The sequence below is a fragment of the Delphinus delphis genome, chromosome 21 (genome assembly GCF_949987515.2).
Source record: "Delphinus delphis chromosome 21, mDelDel1.2, whole genome shotgun sequence".
Lineage (NCBI taxonomy): Eukaryota > Metazoa > Chordata > Mammalia > Artiodactyla > Delphinidae > Delphinus > Delphinus delphis.
Genome location: NC_082703.1, coordinates 21,957,788 through 21,974,155, shown reverse-complemented (window position 1 = coordinate 21,974,155; position 16,368 = coordinate 21,957,788). Strand labels below are relative to the sequence as shown.

General features: G+C 34.7%; 1 protein-coding gene across 12 annotated transcripts in view; it reads left to right on the top strand.

The window, feature by feature from the left end:
• CFAP96 (cilia and flagella associated protein 96) overlaps window positions 1-16,368 on the top strand; it is a 157,560-nt gene that overhangs the window by 2,007 nt on the left and 139,185 nt on the right. For 5 of the 12 annotated variants that reach the window (XM_060001567.1, XM_060001569.1, XM_060001568.1 and 2 more), the window contains exons 2-8: window positions 288-475; window positions 2,140-2,359; window positions 4,166-4,303; window positions 4,404-4,479; window positions 6,070-6,249; window positions 10,020-10,189; window positions 11,750-12,594. In XM_060001567.1, the coding sequence (XP_059857550.1) occupies window positions 376-475; window positions 2,140-2,359; window positions 4,166-4,303; window positions 4,404-4,479; window positions 6,070-6,249; window positions 10,020-10,189; window positions 11,750-11,798 (933 nt within the window). In that variant the 5' untranslated portion in view covers window positions 288-375 and the 3' untranslated portion in view covers window positions 11,799-12,594. Of the gene's footprint in view, window positions 1-287; window positions 476-2,139; window positions 2,360-4,165; window positions 4,304-4,403; window positions 4,480-6,069; window positions 6,250-10,019; window positions 10,190-11,749; window positions 12,595-13,096; window positions 15,207-16,368 lie in introns of those variants that run through there. The other 7 variants (XR_011246328.1, XR_011246329.1, XM_069540284.1 and 4 more) reach the window with 4 other exon arrangements.

Below are 16,368 nucleotides of genomic sequence, written 5' to 3'. Positions count from 1 at the left end.
GTACAGTAATAATTTTATTATCTACGACAGATGAATGGCAGTGCAACAGATACACATTTCTTTGTAATTTGTGGATACTTCACCTGGACAGTCAAGGGGAGGGTTTGTGGTGATAATTTTGAATCCCCATTGTTCCCCCTCAGCCCCACAAAGTAGATTCTTTCCCCACATGGTTTGAGACTTGTTTTGTGATGTAACGATATGCATGTTAACTCTCAGACTGCAAGTAACTTGGACTGAAATTTAGTAATCACCTTTTCCCTAAACTTTTCCCCTGTATTTTTCAGTGTAGAGTAGGATTTTGCTATAGAAGAAGAAGCCCTCAGCGACCCATTGAAGTTACCTATATAGAGCACACCACCACAAGAAGCAGCCATGCCTGTGGAAGGAGGGAAAACAGATATGGAGAGGATTGGGCTCTTCAGTGAGATGGGATATGTTACTGTTGGTGATAAATATGTGCCACAATTTAATCGTAAGTATATTTGGTTTCCTTTACAGCCTAAGAGTGATGTTTTCTGTATAAAATTTTGGCTTTAACGTTTGTTAAATGATATTTTTTAATGGTCTATATTTTATGGTCTTAATTTTATAAGAGCAGGAAGCTCATTTTATTGGGCTACCCTACCTTCATATATTCTCCTCATAGGTAATTTTATTTCTTTCCAAGGTGCATGGCAGTTTTCTCCCAGAATATTTTGTTTTTAGCTTTTTTTGTTCCCTTAGATGGGACACTCTGCTATGTAGACAGCATTAACATTTGCATCTGAAAAGGCCATCCATGATCACTTTCTTGAAAAATGAAATGCTAAATGAATAGCTTAGGGATTTTTAGAAGAGTCATAAATAAAACAATAAGAAAGAATACACTGATATGAAACATCTCCAAGATACACTATTCTGTACCTTGCCTTTTTATTTAATAATGTATGTGGTATGCTAAACATTGAAAATGGAAAAGGATAAATATGAAAATATTTACTGGAACATGCCTAAACATTCTCTGGAAAACAAAATTACTATCATGGGTGCCTGTGGGAAAGGAACTGGGTGACGGAATGTGGAAGGAAAATTTATTGTGAAAATATTTATACTATTGAATTTGGAACCATGTGAATATATTATCATTTCAAAAACCTAAGTTAAAGAAAAATCAGTGATACAAATTCACATTTAGATAACCAATTGAATTAATGGTTATTTGCACTTCAAAAAATTCTTTCACATTATGGAAGGACTTTACAAGTTGAGTTCTCCTAGATGCAAATTGCAAAAGAAGTTTTAAATATTCATAAAACCAGCCTTTTAAAAATTATTGGGCTACTAGTACTTCACTGTATACCACAATTTATTTATCTGTTCCCCTGTTGATGGACATTTGAGTTGTTTGTGGTTTTTTTTGTTTTTTTTGCGGTACGCAGGCCTCTCACTGTTGTGGCCTCTCCCGTTGCGGAGCACAGGCTCCGGACGCGCAGGCCCAGTGGTCATGGCTCACGGGCCCAGCCGCTCCGCGGCATGTGGGATCCTCCCGGGCTGGGGCACGAACCCGCATCCCCTGCATCGGCAGGCAGACTCAACCACTGCGCCACCAAGGAAGCCCTGTTTGTGGTTTTTGATTGTTATGAATAAAGCTGCTGTGAACATTCTTGTTTACATCTTTTAGTGGATATAGGCACTCATGTGTCTAGAGTATATACCCAGGAGGGGAATTGTTTCAGTTTGAGTATGAAATACCCTTTCCCTCCAACCTAAAAATACACACTGACACACACACACACACACACACACACACGCTTACTGACATCTGACACAAATAGTTTCCTAGCATATTCTTACACAGTGTTCTGTAGTGTATCGATGGGGAAGAATTGGATTCAGTGACCTAAGGTGTCTTCCAGCTCTCAGATTCAGAGTTTAACAGGACCTCAATCTAATTATTAAAATGTTTTAATGGAAGCCTCTTAGTTCTTATTGTCAGTATAGCCTTTGACACAGACCTTTCAGTAAATGTTTTGAAATAGTGTTTAAGAGCTCAAAACTCACTGGTCCAAATCACATTTTGAAACTTTTCAGTCATTTTTCATGTCCTTTAATTACTAGTGAGCTCAAAATTGTGATATTCCTAATTTATTTTTAAAGGACCGTTTAATGAAGCTGCAAGCAAAAATAGACAGATGCTACCTGGGGGATCCAAAGAAATGTCAAATCTCCAGGCAGGTTATTTTGATCCCCATTTTGTAAGGATTTTTGAAGGTGAAGGCTACGTAAACCTGAATCAAGTGAGGAGACGGCATATGATGGAAGAAGCCAAAAAAAATCTAGGCAAAGCGTTCCTTCCTAGTGATGGAGATAAGAAGCCGTAAGTATTTGGGGAAAAGTCTTAAATATTGATATATCTCCTGCATATCTCTCTCTCCTCCATCCTAAATTAAGTTTTGGTTTTTCCGTAGGACTTACTTATGTATGATTCATTTTTTAAAATATGATTCTTAGTTTAAGTTTGTCTTAGATGAAGACAATTATATTGGATGATTTAGGTTGACAGGTAATTTTGATTAAGTAGATTCTCATTATCACATTAAATTTTTGGTTATCTCTGTCACTATTCTCTATCAGTTTATACTAATGAAGTCAACTAAATAATGAAAATAAGTTTAGTTGAAAACCTTGCAATAGTCAGATTAGGAAGAAAGTTGCCTTGGGTCATCATGTCTGTGCCCTTGACTATTTTATCTGCTTTTTAAAACTTTAAGAAAAGTGTAAATACAAAATGTGAAATTAGGAGAAATCTTTTTTGGATAAAGAGGATAATTTATCAAAGATACGTTATTTAAAAATCATGCATGAAAATACATGTATGGGGTTTAACAATATTTAAGTTGTGAAAATTGTCAACGTGAGATTCTTTTTTTCTTTAACCTTTAAATACTTAAGATCATGTAGTCTATGTGATATCATATAATATAGCTGAGCTTTATAATATGATGTTAATTCACACTCAATAATGTTGACTCTCAATCTAGAGTTTATGACAGACGAGGATTGGTTGAAAAATAATTTGGGGCTTATTTATGGTTTTGAGATTAGTAAAGCTGCGGTCTTCAAAGTTAAATTATTACGTTTTTGTTAAGAGTGGAGAATGTCTTCTGTTATTATAGTTTATCTTTTTCCACCTTTTCACACTTTTGAGAGGTTTGAATTATTTATTTTTAAACTTTATTTATTTATTTTTGGCTGTGTTAGGTCTTTGTTGCTGCGCACAGGCTTTCTCTAGTTGTGGTGAGAGGGGGCTAGTCTTCACTGCGGTGCGTGGGCTTCTCATTGCGGTGGCTTCTCATTGTGGAGCGCGTGCTCTAGGCGTGTGGGCTTCAGTAGTTGTGGCACGTGGGCTCAGTAGTTGTGGCACGTGAGCTTCAGTAGTTGTGGCACGTGGGCTTCAGTAGTTGTGGCTCGCGGGCTCTAGAGCGCAGGCTCAGTAGCTGTGGTGCACAGGCTTAGTTGCTCTGCGTCATGTGGGATCTTTCCGGACCAGGGCTTGAACCTGTGTCCCCTGCATTGGCAGGAGGATTCTTAACCACTGCGCCAGGAGGGAAGCCCCTATTTATTTTTATTATTACTACTTTTTCTTGGGTTTCTTTGTTTTCTTCTTAGATATAAATTCAGATGTGCATTTTTTGGGTCACTACTTCACTTCTTTTTCATGTAATATATGTATTTTATCCTTTAAATAACTGTTTTGTATTTTTTAGCCTCTCCCACCCTCTGGAACTTATATAATATTGTAAATCAACTATACTTAAATAAAAATTAAATAATTTAAAAAAAACAAAGATTCTGTTTGTTGTTATAGTTAACTGAATTAATGTAAACTCTTCTACTTCTAACTTCCTAGAGATTATCAAGTTTTGTTTATGTAGAACATTTAAAATAGGCATAAAAATTAAAAATATTATCTCAAAATCTGTGACTTTGAAAAATAGGGCAAATTAGATTACAAAATAAGAAAAAAAATTTTTTTCTTACCAAAGTTAGGCAAGTCAGTTCCATTGCATATATTTTGCTCCCCTTTTAATAATATTTTATAAATTATGGTAAAATATGTATAACACAAAATTTGCTATTTTAACTTGCTCCTTTTTGTTCTTGTGGTTAAACTGTATTTAAGATGTGGATTAGGAAGTTACTATGGAACAATAGGTAGACCAGTCCCATTTTTCAGTGCACAATCAAAACCCAAAGAAAAATATGAGCCACCTGGAAAGAATTTGTACACAAACCCAGGAAAGAAAGGAACTGGATATGGGTAAGATTTTTTTAATACTTTTGCATCATTTGTTTTGAATTAAAAAAAAATTTAATTTCTGAACCCTGAAGTCATCATCATTATTGTTTTCCTTCTTTAGCTATGCAAATGTTACCATAGGTAAACAGTTTTCCCACTCTGCTGATTTCTATGATGCAGCAAAACTAAATGACAAGGTAAAAGAATCTATTTTAACTTTTTCCAACCTTTCTCTTATTTAGTTGACTTAGAGAATTCACTTGTGATCTAATTAGGGTTTGTTTCATTTTATCTATTTGTATTACTTGGGCAATGGCAGATTGATGTTTATGAATTGTGATAATTTTACCTTTCTGATATTAGATTCCCAGAATGAGCTTTAACCCCTGCTATAGTTTACCACGTCTATCCTGTATCTCTCCAAACCAGCTGTGAGACTTCTGTTAAGTTGGCCTGATCAACTATGCTCTATTTTGGTTAGAAGAGTCCTAGAAGTATCCTGGTCCTTAGCCGTGTTCCCACCACACCCTAATATATTGTGCCTAAAAAAGTAGTGGTAGTGGGCTTCCCTGGTGGCGCAGTGGTTGAGAATCTGCCTGCTAATGCAGGGGACATGGGTTCGAGCCCTGGTCTGGGAGGATCCCACATGCCGCGGAGCAACTAGGCCTGTGAGCGACAACTACTGAGCCTGCGCGTCTGGAGCCTGTGCTCCGCAACAAGAGAGGCCGCGACGGTGAGAGGCCTGCGCACCGCGTTGAAGAGTGGCCCCCGCTTGCCACAACTAGAGAAAGCCCTCGCACAGAAACGAAGACCCGCACAGCCAAAAAATAAATTAATTAATTTAAAAAAATATCCTTACAATGGAGATATTATTAAAAAAAAAAGTAGTGGTAGTACTTTTGGGCTGATCAGGCCATTATGGTGAATGAATGGGATGGAGGAGTGATGGGGAGAAGGGAGGAAGTGGAGAGTAGAGAATGAAAACCTACAGAAGAGAAAGTGAAAGGACGGGAGAAAACGACTCACTTTATTACATGGCAGAAATAAAAACTGAGATGTACTGGCATAAGCCTCTTACACTCACTTTCTACAATATTTGACTTACAGTGAAGCATATTCACATTTGTGGATACTTTTCTCTCTTTAGAGTTTTTACTTTTAGAACTTATTATTTATAAGTCAGAAATTTTATGTCCCTGGATTTCCTAAAATAATATTGTAATATAAAAATGTTGTAATGTAGAAAGTAAGTATTCCTTATTTTTAGAAGTAAAAGCTGACATTCTTTTGAAGACCTATCATATGCCAGGTACTTTGAACCCATAATCTCATTTAATCTTTAGAAGAGCATTAAGGGTGGGGGGAATAGTATCATCATTATTTACACTTAAAGAAAATGTGACACTAAAAAAGTAATTTTCCCAGTGTCCCTGAGAAATGCTAAAAAGCAGGAAGGAGTTAGGGTTTGAACTAGAGACTGACTTTTTTTTACTGCCTTATATCACCCAGATGGTTGATATAGATTTGTTCAAGTGATAAATAAATCTCTATACATCAAATAAATTTATATCCAAAATGAACAATCATAGCTGTGCTTGTTCACAAGTAAGCATATCTTTTGTATCATAAAAATAGAACATAACAAAGGAATGTTTCAAAAAAGTGAACCCAGCGGTATATATTAAAAAATCTACATATTTATATTAAAATTTAAAGGTATATTAACTCTACATTACTTCCAGTTTGAGTAATTTTTGCTATATAATTTCAAACTCTTTAATTTACAGAAAGAGAATGAAGAACACCATCGTTTACTTAAAGGGACACCTTTCAAATTAAATCTTTACCCAAGGGAATATTTTGATACCAATCCTTATTTGTTTGAGAAACCTTTACCACCAATTAAAAAAGCAGAGAAGAAAGAAGCACTTGCACACCCTTTTAAGCCCTCTTCTCCTGGTAAAAAGGTAAGTTAAAAATTTTAGAATGAAAAAATATTAAGCATTATAAAGAAACGTTGCCTCTTGCTGTCATTTTATTACCCATGTAAATAATAAACTTGTTTATAATCATGCCATGAATCATGAAACTCGTTTTTATGAAATTATGAAAAGTCATAAAACTGGATAGCATAGGGCTTCCCAGGTGGCGCAGTGGTTGAGAGTCCACCTGCTGACGCAGGGGACACGGGTTCGTGCCCCGGTCCGGGAGGATCCCACATGCCGCAGAGCAGCTGGGTCCGTGAGCCATGGCCGCTGAGCCTGTGTGTCCAGCGCCTGTGCTCCGTAGCATAGGAAATAATGAAGCTCTTATAATGAAATAATTATTAACCATTTCATAACCATTTCAAAAGTATTTTACTTTACAATGAATTTTCTAAGTGCCTCTCTAGATTTAGGCATAGTTTTTCCCAAAAGCATAAGAAGTCAGATCATCTTTAGTTTTTGAAGTGGTGATTAAAATGAACTGTCTCCCTTCTGCTGAGGTTTACAGCAAGTGTGAATAGAAATGAAAATGCTTCTAACAGTAAACCTTAGTTTATGCTTTTGTTTACCTTCTGTGAATTGCTTGTTAATTTTCCTTGCGAATGTTCTATTAGGACATTTGTCGTTTTGATAATGATTTGTAAGATCTTTTCATATATTAAGGATATTGTTTTATCATTTGTGTTGAAAATAATTTTTCTAGTCTGGTGAATCTTTGACTATGGTTATAGTATTTTGTGCTATTCAGAAATTTAATAATTTGATGTAGTCAAATTTATCAGTCCTTTGTGCTGAGTTTATGTCATTCTCAGAATGACTTTCCTTCCCAGCAGTATTAGAAAAATATGCATTCCTGATTTCTTTTACTGAAATGTATTTTGATGTAAAGAGCAAGGTAATGATCCAGCTTTTACCTTTTTCAAAATTCAGTTTTAAGGGCAGAAGGAAGCTTTGTGGGGAGGACACGTTCTGTGCCTTGACTGTTGTTGTGGTTTCAAGCGTGTATACATCTGTCAAAGCTCATAGAATTGTAAACTTAAAATGGGTGCAGTTTATTATACTTAAATTAGATTTATGTAAAACTGATTTTGAAAAAATTCAGTTGTTCCTGATCTCACCGATAGGATAATTAGCACCTCTGCTTTGAAATGCCACCCTTATCAAATCAAAATGCCCAGTTTTTAGGTATTTTTTTTCTGAATTTTCATGTAATTTGATTGATGTTTATTTCTACCAGTACCAAACTACTTTTAATTATTTTTGCATTTTAATACAGGGTGGGTCTAGTCTCTTCTTACTCTTTAAAAAAGTTGTATGGCTGTTTTCCAATATTTATTATTTAGAACTTTGGAATTATTTTGTAAAGTGCTGTGGAAAAAAAGACCTTTGGTATTTTGCTCTAAAATTAAATCTTTAGATTTTTGCTTGTATTAGCATATTTATATTTTGAATCTTCTGATCTAGAATTAAGATACTTACAAAAACCTTTGTCTTGTAGATTTTAATATTTTACTTCACATAGATTTATCTATCTTATATTTATTCCTACTTATTTTAAGGTCCTGGTCAATGCTTTTTTCTCCCATCAATCCTCTTATATTATTTGTTCTTATTAAAACATCTGATTTTTTAAAATAACTGGCCACTTAATTAAAGTTTCTTATGTTCTAATGGGTATTCTGTTGATTCTCTTTGGATCTTTAGATATATGATTATATATCTGCAAATAATTTTGGTCCTTCCTTTCTAATATTTATATCTCTTATGTCATGCTCATTGCAATATTTGGATATGTAATGGAGATCGTGGGAATTCCTCCAGTGTTCATTTTTATAGATGACAAAAATAAGAATAAATCAAGAATGTATGTAGAATTATACTGAATGTTTTGGTGTAATCTGTTTAGACCATCTTTTTTTTCTCCATTGACTTGTTATGAGTAACAGTAATAGATTTCTTGGAATGATGCCCACTTGACTGTGTTGTATTAATCTTTAAGTGTAACACTGTGTTTTATTTTGTTAATATTAAGTATTTTCACATCAAAAATTTTAAGGGTTGTGACTGTCTGTACTTTTATTTTTATATGCCTTGTTCTATTTTGGTATAAGTAGATGCTAGCATCTTAAAACAATCGGGAGATTTCCTTCTTTTTCTATATTCTGTGAGAGTTTAATAGCACCAGAAATATCTGTTCCTTGAAAGCTTGAAAGAATTCTCATAGGAAATGTTCTGGGCTTAATTTCTTGCATGATGCCCATCTGTTTTCCATAGGTGGTCTCTCTCTTTTTGAGTCACTTTTGACAATATTTTCTTTGAAAATCATTCATTTCATTCAGATTTTCAAATTTATTAACATAGAGGTGTACAAAAATACTATCTTACAGTTTTTGATATTCCATATATGTACAGGTTTCTTCCACCCATTTCTCAATCTTAATTATAATATAGACTTACCTATTTATTTTTTAAGTATCATCTAGTGGGTTGGTTTATTTACCATATATATTTTTACATTTTCAATTCATCTGTTTTGCTTTTACATTAATTAATTAATTTTATTTTCTTAAGATTCCTTATTATTTGTTGCTCTTAAAAATAATCCATGTGTCTCTATCTGGAAAACTTGAAAAATTACAACCATATCTTTCAAACGAATCAAGTTTTCATGTATATCTGACTTAGACACTGTAAGAGAAAGGATGCCTAATTAAATGGGTTATTGTGATTGTATAGAGTTTTCTTGGTGACCATATATAATATAATGATAAAAATCCTGTTAGTAAGTCAGTTTAAAAGGTCAAAGCAAATGTTTGTTTGTTTTGTGTATAGCTCAAAAAATATTTTGATTGACTTCTCTTAATAGATTACAAGAAAAGTACAGTATATGGTACAGTATCCATGGGGAATTGGTTTCAGGACTCCCCCTGCCACTCTCAGGATACCAAAATTTGAGGATGCTCAGGTCCCTTATATAAAATGGCATAGTATTTGCATGTAACCTTTGTACATCCTCCTGTATACTTTAAATCATCTTTAGATCACTTATAATATCTAATACAATGTAAATGCTATGTAAAGCACATGTCAAGTTCAAGTTTTTCTCTTTGGAACTTTCTGGAGTTCTTTTTCTTTAAATATTTTCGATCTGAGGTTGGTTGAATCTGAGGATGCAGAACTTGTGGATACGGAGGACTGACTGTGGATTACATTTTCCTCTCTCTTTTTCTATGTGCTCTTCCTTTATTTTTATCAAAAAAAAAGTTTTTATTTCTAGTATCTTCCCCATCATTTACTGACATTTAGTGAACTCATGTCGTGCCAGGCTCCCTGTTGGACAAACCTTACCCTTGGCCTCTTCTGGTTCTGAGGCCTAACTCCTTTCTCTGTCAGAATACATGTGACCTAGGTCTCATTCCCTCAGTAATGGGCTCACCTCCTATGTAGATGATAGCCTGATCTGATAAATTCTCACTAAAATATTAACTGTTGGCAACAGTTTAGAATATTACCTTCTTATAAATATTTGCATTTTAATAGAGAACTTTTGGAATTACAGTGTCTTAACCCCATAGAATTGGTGGTAGGGAGACGCTTTGGTGATATTTGAATTAAACAGTATAGACAATTTTCTTTAAATGTAAAACCAAACTCCATGTACAGTACACAAATATGTATGAACTTCTTCAAATCTAATTTTGTTAGAAGCATTTTTACAAAACCACATTAAATCGTCTCATTTTTATTTGTAGGCTGGTGGAATGAAGGCAGGAACATTTGATTCTTACCCTTCACATTCTGCTGACCCTTACGGGGTTAAATTGACAAGCCATATTTCCAGCAAAGATGCTAAGGTTTTCCATCCACCAGGTGGACCAAAAAGCAGACCAACTGAAAGTATAATGACTTTGAATGTCAAAAGGTAGTAATGTTACATTTAGCCCATAAACCAGACAAATTATTTTCAGCTTTTAGATTTCTTCAAAATAATATCTTTTATTTATACATACTTTAAAAAATGACAAATTTGGGTGACTTTAGAAATCTCAGCTTCTTTCTTATACCTGCCCTCCCCCGTAGAAGTTCTTTCCCATCTTCTGAAATTCCCAATTCAAAAAGCTTAATTTATCTGTACCAAACTGCTCTGTTCATAACTTTTAAAGCAAATCTATATAGCACCTTATTTCGAGTCATTTGAGACTTTAGATATATAGAGTTCAGTTAGCAGTACATGTTAACATTGTCTGTTTCTCAGTCTTTTGACCCTTGTTAAATTATTATCTCTCTGTGGGCCCCAGGCTCTCAGTAATTGTGTAGAATCCTAATGACACTTATTCTGTTCTTAACTTTCAAATAGCCTATGAAAGCAGGAAATATTCCGATTAATTAAAAATGCTTCGAGGAAAAGTATATATATATTATTAATGTATCATGGAACTTCAATTTTACCTAGATTTTGAGCACTCTCAAAACTGAAAAGAAGTTCTTACAAGTTCAGAGTGTAATTTAGAATGGAACAATCCATCATTCTTTTGGTGTGTGTGCAAGATCATAAATAACTGAAGAATTCATTTGATTACCTTTCCACCTATTCATTGGAAAACTTTTAATGCCAATTTAACTAACTTACATATTTCTAACTTCAGTGTAATCATACAATGGATTAGGTAAAGGACATCAAATTCACATTCTTTCCTTTTGTAAAAACAGTAGTACATCTTGATCACTTGCGGACAGTGATTGTAATACCAACATGATTATTATATCACAAAAGACCTGCCCTTCATTATTTATGTAATTTGACTGTTGTCTGTAGGAATAATATTCTTTGCAGGCTAGTTGGTAGACAGTCGGTCTGGGAAACAAAGGTATGAAGCCTTTTTTCCATGTGTTTGGACCTTTATCCTTTGGCAAGTTACCTATCAGTACTCTGGCCAACTTTAGTTATACAATAGAACTGACAGTAAGATTGGAATTTTCCTCACAACACTGACCCTCAAATAGATGGAATTTTTTTGGTGCAGGGTGGTTTCAGGTTTTCTGGCTATCCAGAGGACAGATCCAAGAAAGCTCTATGATGCCCTAGCATATATGTTTAGAGCAGAGTAAAGAAAAAAGTCGCTGATTGTTCTTTTGGAAAATCAGCAGTTTATCTTTTGTTGAGTAATTTTGAGTTTATTCAATCCCTCTTTTTTTTACATGATCACAAATATTATCCTAAATCAAGTTTTAGCTTCTTTTATCCTAATTTAAAAACTAATAAACCTTTGGGCAATAGCATTTAAAATTCGTATCATAAACCAGTTATTCCCTCTTAAATTACATTTTAAAAGTATATCTGACATATAAAGTGAAGCTTTTTATTTGGTGAGAAAATTTGGGTTTGGATTGGTAATTTTTATTGCAAAATGTTTTTACAAGAATAAACAGATGTATTACCTGCACCTATAAAATTAAATGTGCATTTATTTTTCAATTTTAGGGCACTAAATATGAAGAACTACAAGACTGCTTCAGTACAGTCCTATTAGCATCTGGAAGACAAGTAGCCTTATAAGTCCTGACTACCAAAAATTCATTATCAAGTGCTCATCACTTGAAAAAATATAAGATATTGTGGAACAAATAGCTCAAGCATTTAAAAGAAATTTAGGGCTGTGACTCTAATACTCTTCCATCTTTTAGTACTATTACATAATAAATAGTATTTGTTAATAATTTAACATGTGCTTGCTGATCTGTGTTTAGATCTGTGTTTCTGAGGAGATGTTTAGGAATGTTTAGAAATGTTATAAAATCTTGAAGTGTAGTCTGTCATTTGAAATATTTTGCTCCTAACGTTAAAAAGTTGCAGGGTTGGAGGGTAGGGGTGGAAATGGGGGCTGGAGGGGTAGAACATGCACAGTGAATTCTTAATTTGCTGTTCCTTCTTGGAGGTATTTGAAGGTTGAGTTGATAGTTATCCTAGTGTCATAGCCCGTTAAAGCATTCTTAACATCAAAGAGAAGTATTGATCCAGTCATATTGCATAGATTCATGTATACACACATTATATAGTGAGGCAGATAGCTCAATTTATGTGGTATCGTGCCTTCTATTTGTGGCCTATGTAGAGCATCAGATCAGCCAATGGCAGCCTCAGGATGAGCAGGGGGAAGGGAGAGTGGGGATGTACTTTAAGTTCAGTGTCTTACAAGAAATGGCCAGGTTTCAAAAGATAGGTGCAGTTGGTCTGTGGTGTCCTCTCACACTCCTCGGTAGCTGCTTAGAGCTGCCTCTCTCGTACCTGCCTCTCTAGGTCTTACCCTCTCCTTTCTCTTCACTCATCCTACCACTTAAAAAATATTTGTTCTTAAAAGATATGATTTAAATACATTACTGTAATTCATAGGTCTCTCTCAATAGTCCTCATTCTGTTGGGGCGGGGTGGCGGTGGTATTTAAAAAGAGAAATTTACAGTATCTATTAATATAATGTATTGCGGGAATTATTTTTGATCCGTGTTTTTTTCTTAGTACTTGTCTCTCTGCCATTCTAGACCTGTCAGAGCTGAAAACCAGAATATATAATATATAGGGGTGGCAGTAGTCTCCTTCTGGATCCACTTTTTTTTTCAGTGGGGGGAAACCATGTCAATCCAGATCCACATCTGGCTTTTAAAGGGATTGCAGATGGTACAGAGAATTTTTAATGTTGTCAAAAATCTATTTTTATTTCCATGCCTCATAACGGTTTACTTTTTTCTAAAAGAAACTATTTTTTAAAAGATTTTTAAAGAAGACTTAAAAAATTTTCTAAAATATTTAAAAATTTTGTTTCCTATCCAAAGGACAGTATGGAATGAAGATCTTGAAGACATTGTCAGGGGTATAATGAGACTCAATGGAGAATACATTTGTCTTCAGAATAGCAAAGGTTTTGCCAGGTGGACAAAACTGAATAAAAACTCATTTAGTTGCATATTGATAAATGTTACCAAACAAGCCTTATAAGTATATGCATTATTTTGAGGAAGAGGTTTATATATTCAGATTTTATTAAAATCTAAATAATTGCTCATTTTCACCTCTGCCTTTTGTTAGCTATTTATTAATGTGCCTCTCATAACAATGCACACTTCATATAATTAATTCATAGATGCAAATACTCATCTAATGCCTCCTGAAGGGTGTAAGAAGCAGTGTGACAGTTGACAGAGCTTATCTAGAGTTTACATAAATATATTGTGTCAAATAGAGAAACCAGTAATAGGAATAGTGAAGCCTATAGAAAAGTTAAGATTTTTGAAATGATCAGAAATAGAGGAACACACACATACAAATTTGATTTGAGGGGCACAAACTATTTACGATGCCCATTGTTTTCTTACAACTAGTGTCTCTCTCCTTTTAGTTTTGAAAATATAACAATACAGTACAACATTAGGTGGTTTCCTGTGAAACAACCTTTTTCCCCAGAGTCAGATGTGAAGAGTTAACATTAATGGACACCGGTGTCCTGTCTCTTGACAACTCAGGCGTGTAGTTATCTACTGCCCATTAGGATGCCTGTATGACTTGAGTGGTTTTCTGCATCCACCTTCAGAGAATAATGGAAGCAATAATATGCTTGCTTAGTAGTTGTTAATCTCTGTTATGAACCATCCAACCACACCTATTTAAGGCTCAAAGTTGAAACAAAGATTAAGGATGTTAACCTGATCATGGAAGAAATGCTTAACTTTGAGAGAGACTTAGATCAATAAGAAGCTCCAACAGGAAGTGGAGGGAATGTTAAGCAGTAGCATAGTGTATTTTTGGAAACCTTACCCTGCTTCTTCAGAGATTGCTTGCTCCTCTTGTATGTTAATATTGTGGACTGTGTATTAATAATAAGCCAGGCTCAACCTATGACTAGCTGGGTAAATTGGAGCAATTTAATTAAGCTTTAAACCATATCTCCAGCTTACAACATTATCCTGAATCAGAGTTCTATTTATAACTGCCTACAAGACATCTTTTCTCTTTTTAAAATGATCTCCTAGAGAGCTCAAATGTAATGCTTCCAAAATGAAATCTATCATTTTTACCTCTTAAATTAGCTCCTCATTAATTATTCCCTCGGTAAATTGTGCTTCCAAATATCATATAACTTAAAACAAATCTTGAAATTATTCAGAAATCATCTCCCTTTACCATCCAATCACTACTTCACTAAGTTAAAAACTCTTTAGTGTATTCCCATTATCCTTAAGATAAAGGCAAAATCTATATCAGGGTTAAAAGGCTCTTCGAGACTTGACTCATTTCTTTTCCTTTATTTCTTGTTACTCTTCTTTGCTCTTTTCATTCTACCTAGGGTAGATTTATTTCACTTTTTATGATGACAGACATGCTGTCCCTTGCCTGGGAGGGATTTATCTACTTTCTATAGCTTGGAATTTTTCCCACCATCCATCATCTTCTTACTTTACTAACTCCAATTTGTAGACTTTCAGATCTCTTCTAAAAATGTTTCTTCCTTAAGTAAGGCCTTCCTGATCTTTGAGATGAGGTTAGGTCCCCTTGTTAAGTATTCAAATAACACCTTCTAACTTCACATTTATAATATTTATTAGCCTGCCATCTTCTGTGATATTATAAGTACTGTAAAACCGTATCTATTTTGTTTATGGTTATTAGCACCTAGCATAGCGCTTGACACTTTTTGTAGGCACTCAGTAAATATTTGTTGATTGAATGAATAAATACTATCATGGCCATATTTAATCATATTTCCCCTTCACCTTGAATTATTTGTAATTCCTTGAAAGTGACATGTTGTTTTGAGCTATTATGATGGCTCACATGCTTTTCCTTTCCTGGAATACCCTATGCCTTTCATTGTTTTGCTAACTTCCCAATTATTACTCAAAACTGAGATCAATACATAATAAAAAACCAAAGCTACATAAACAAGATGAGAAGACAACCCTCAGAATGGGAGAAAATATTTGCAAATGAAGCAACTGACAGAGGATTCATCTCCAAAATTTACAAGCAGCTCATGCAGCTCAATATCAAAAAAACAAACAACCCAATCCAAAAATGGACAGAAGACCTAAATAGACATTTCTCCAAAGAAGATATACAGATTGCCAACAAACACATGAAAGAATGCTCAACATTAATCATTAGAGAAATGCAAATCAAAACTACAATGAGATATCATCTCACACTGGTCAGAATGGCCATCACCAAAAAATCTACAAACAATAAATGCTGGAGAGGGTGTGGAGAAAAGGGAACCCTCTTGCACTGTTGGTGGGAATGTAAACTGATACAGCCACTATGGAGAACAGTATGGAGGTTCCTTAAAAAACTAAAAATAGAACTACATACGACCCAGCAATCCCACTACTGGGCATATACCCTGAGAAAACCATAATTCAAAATGTGTCATGTACCAAAATGTTCATTGCAGTTCTAATTACAATAGCCAGGACATGGAAGTAACCTAAGTGTCCATCAACAGATGAATGGATAAAGAAGATGTGGCACATATATACAATGGAATATTACTCAGCCATAAAAAGAAACGAAACTGAGTTATTTGCAGTGAGGTGGATGGACCTAGAGTCTGTCATGCAGAGTGAAGTAAGTCAGAAAGAGAAAGACAAATACCGTATGCTAACACATATATATGGAATCTAAAAAAAAAAAAAAGGTCATGAAGAACCTAGGGGCAAGACGGGAATAAAGACACAGACCTACTAGAGAATGGACTTGAGGATACGAGGAGGGGGAAGGGTAAGCTGGGACAAAGTGAGAGAGTGGCACTGACATATATACACTACCAAACGTAAAATAGATAGCTAGTGGGAAGCAGCCGCATAGCATAGGGAGATCAGCTCGGTGCTTTGTGACCACCTAGAGGGGTGGGATAGGGAGGGTGGGAGGGAGGGAGATGCAAGAGGGAAGAGATATGGGGACATATGTATATGTATAACTGATTCACTTTGTTATAAAGCAGAAAACTAACACACCATTGTAAAGCAATTATACTCCAATAAAGATGTTTAAAAAAAAAAAACACCAAAGGTAAAGAATTAATCAGACGGAAAATTTACAGGCTTACACGCTG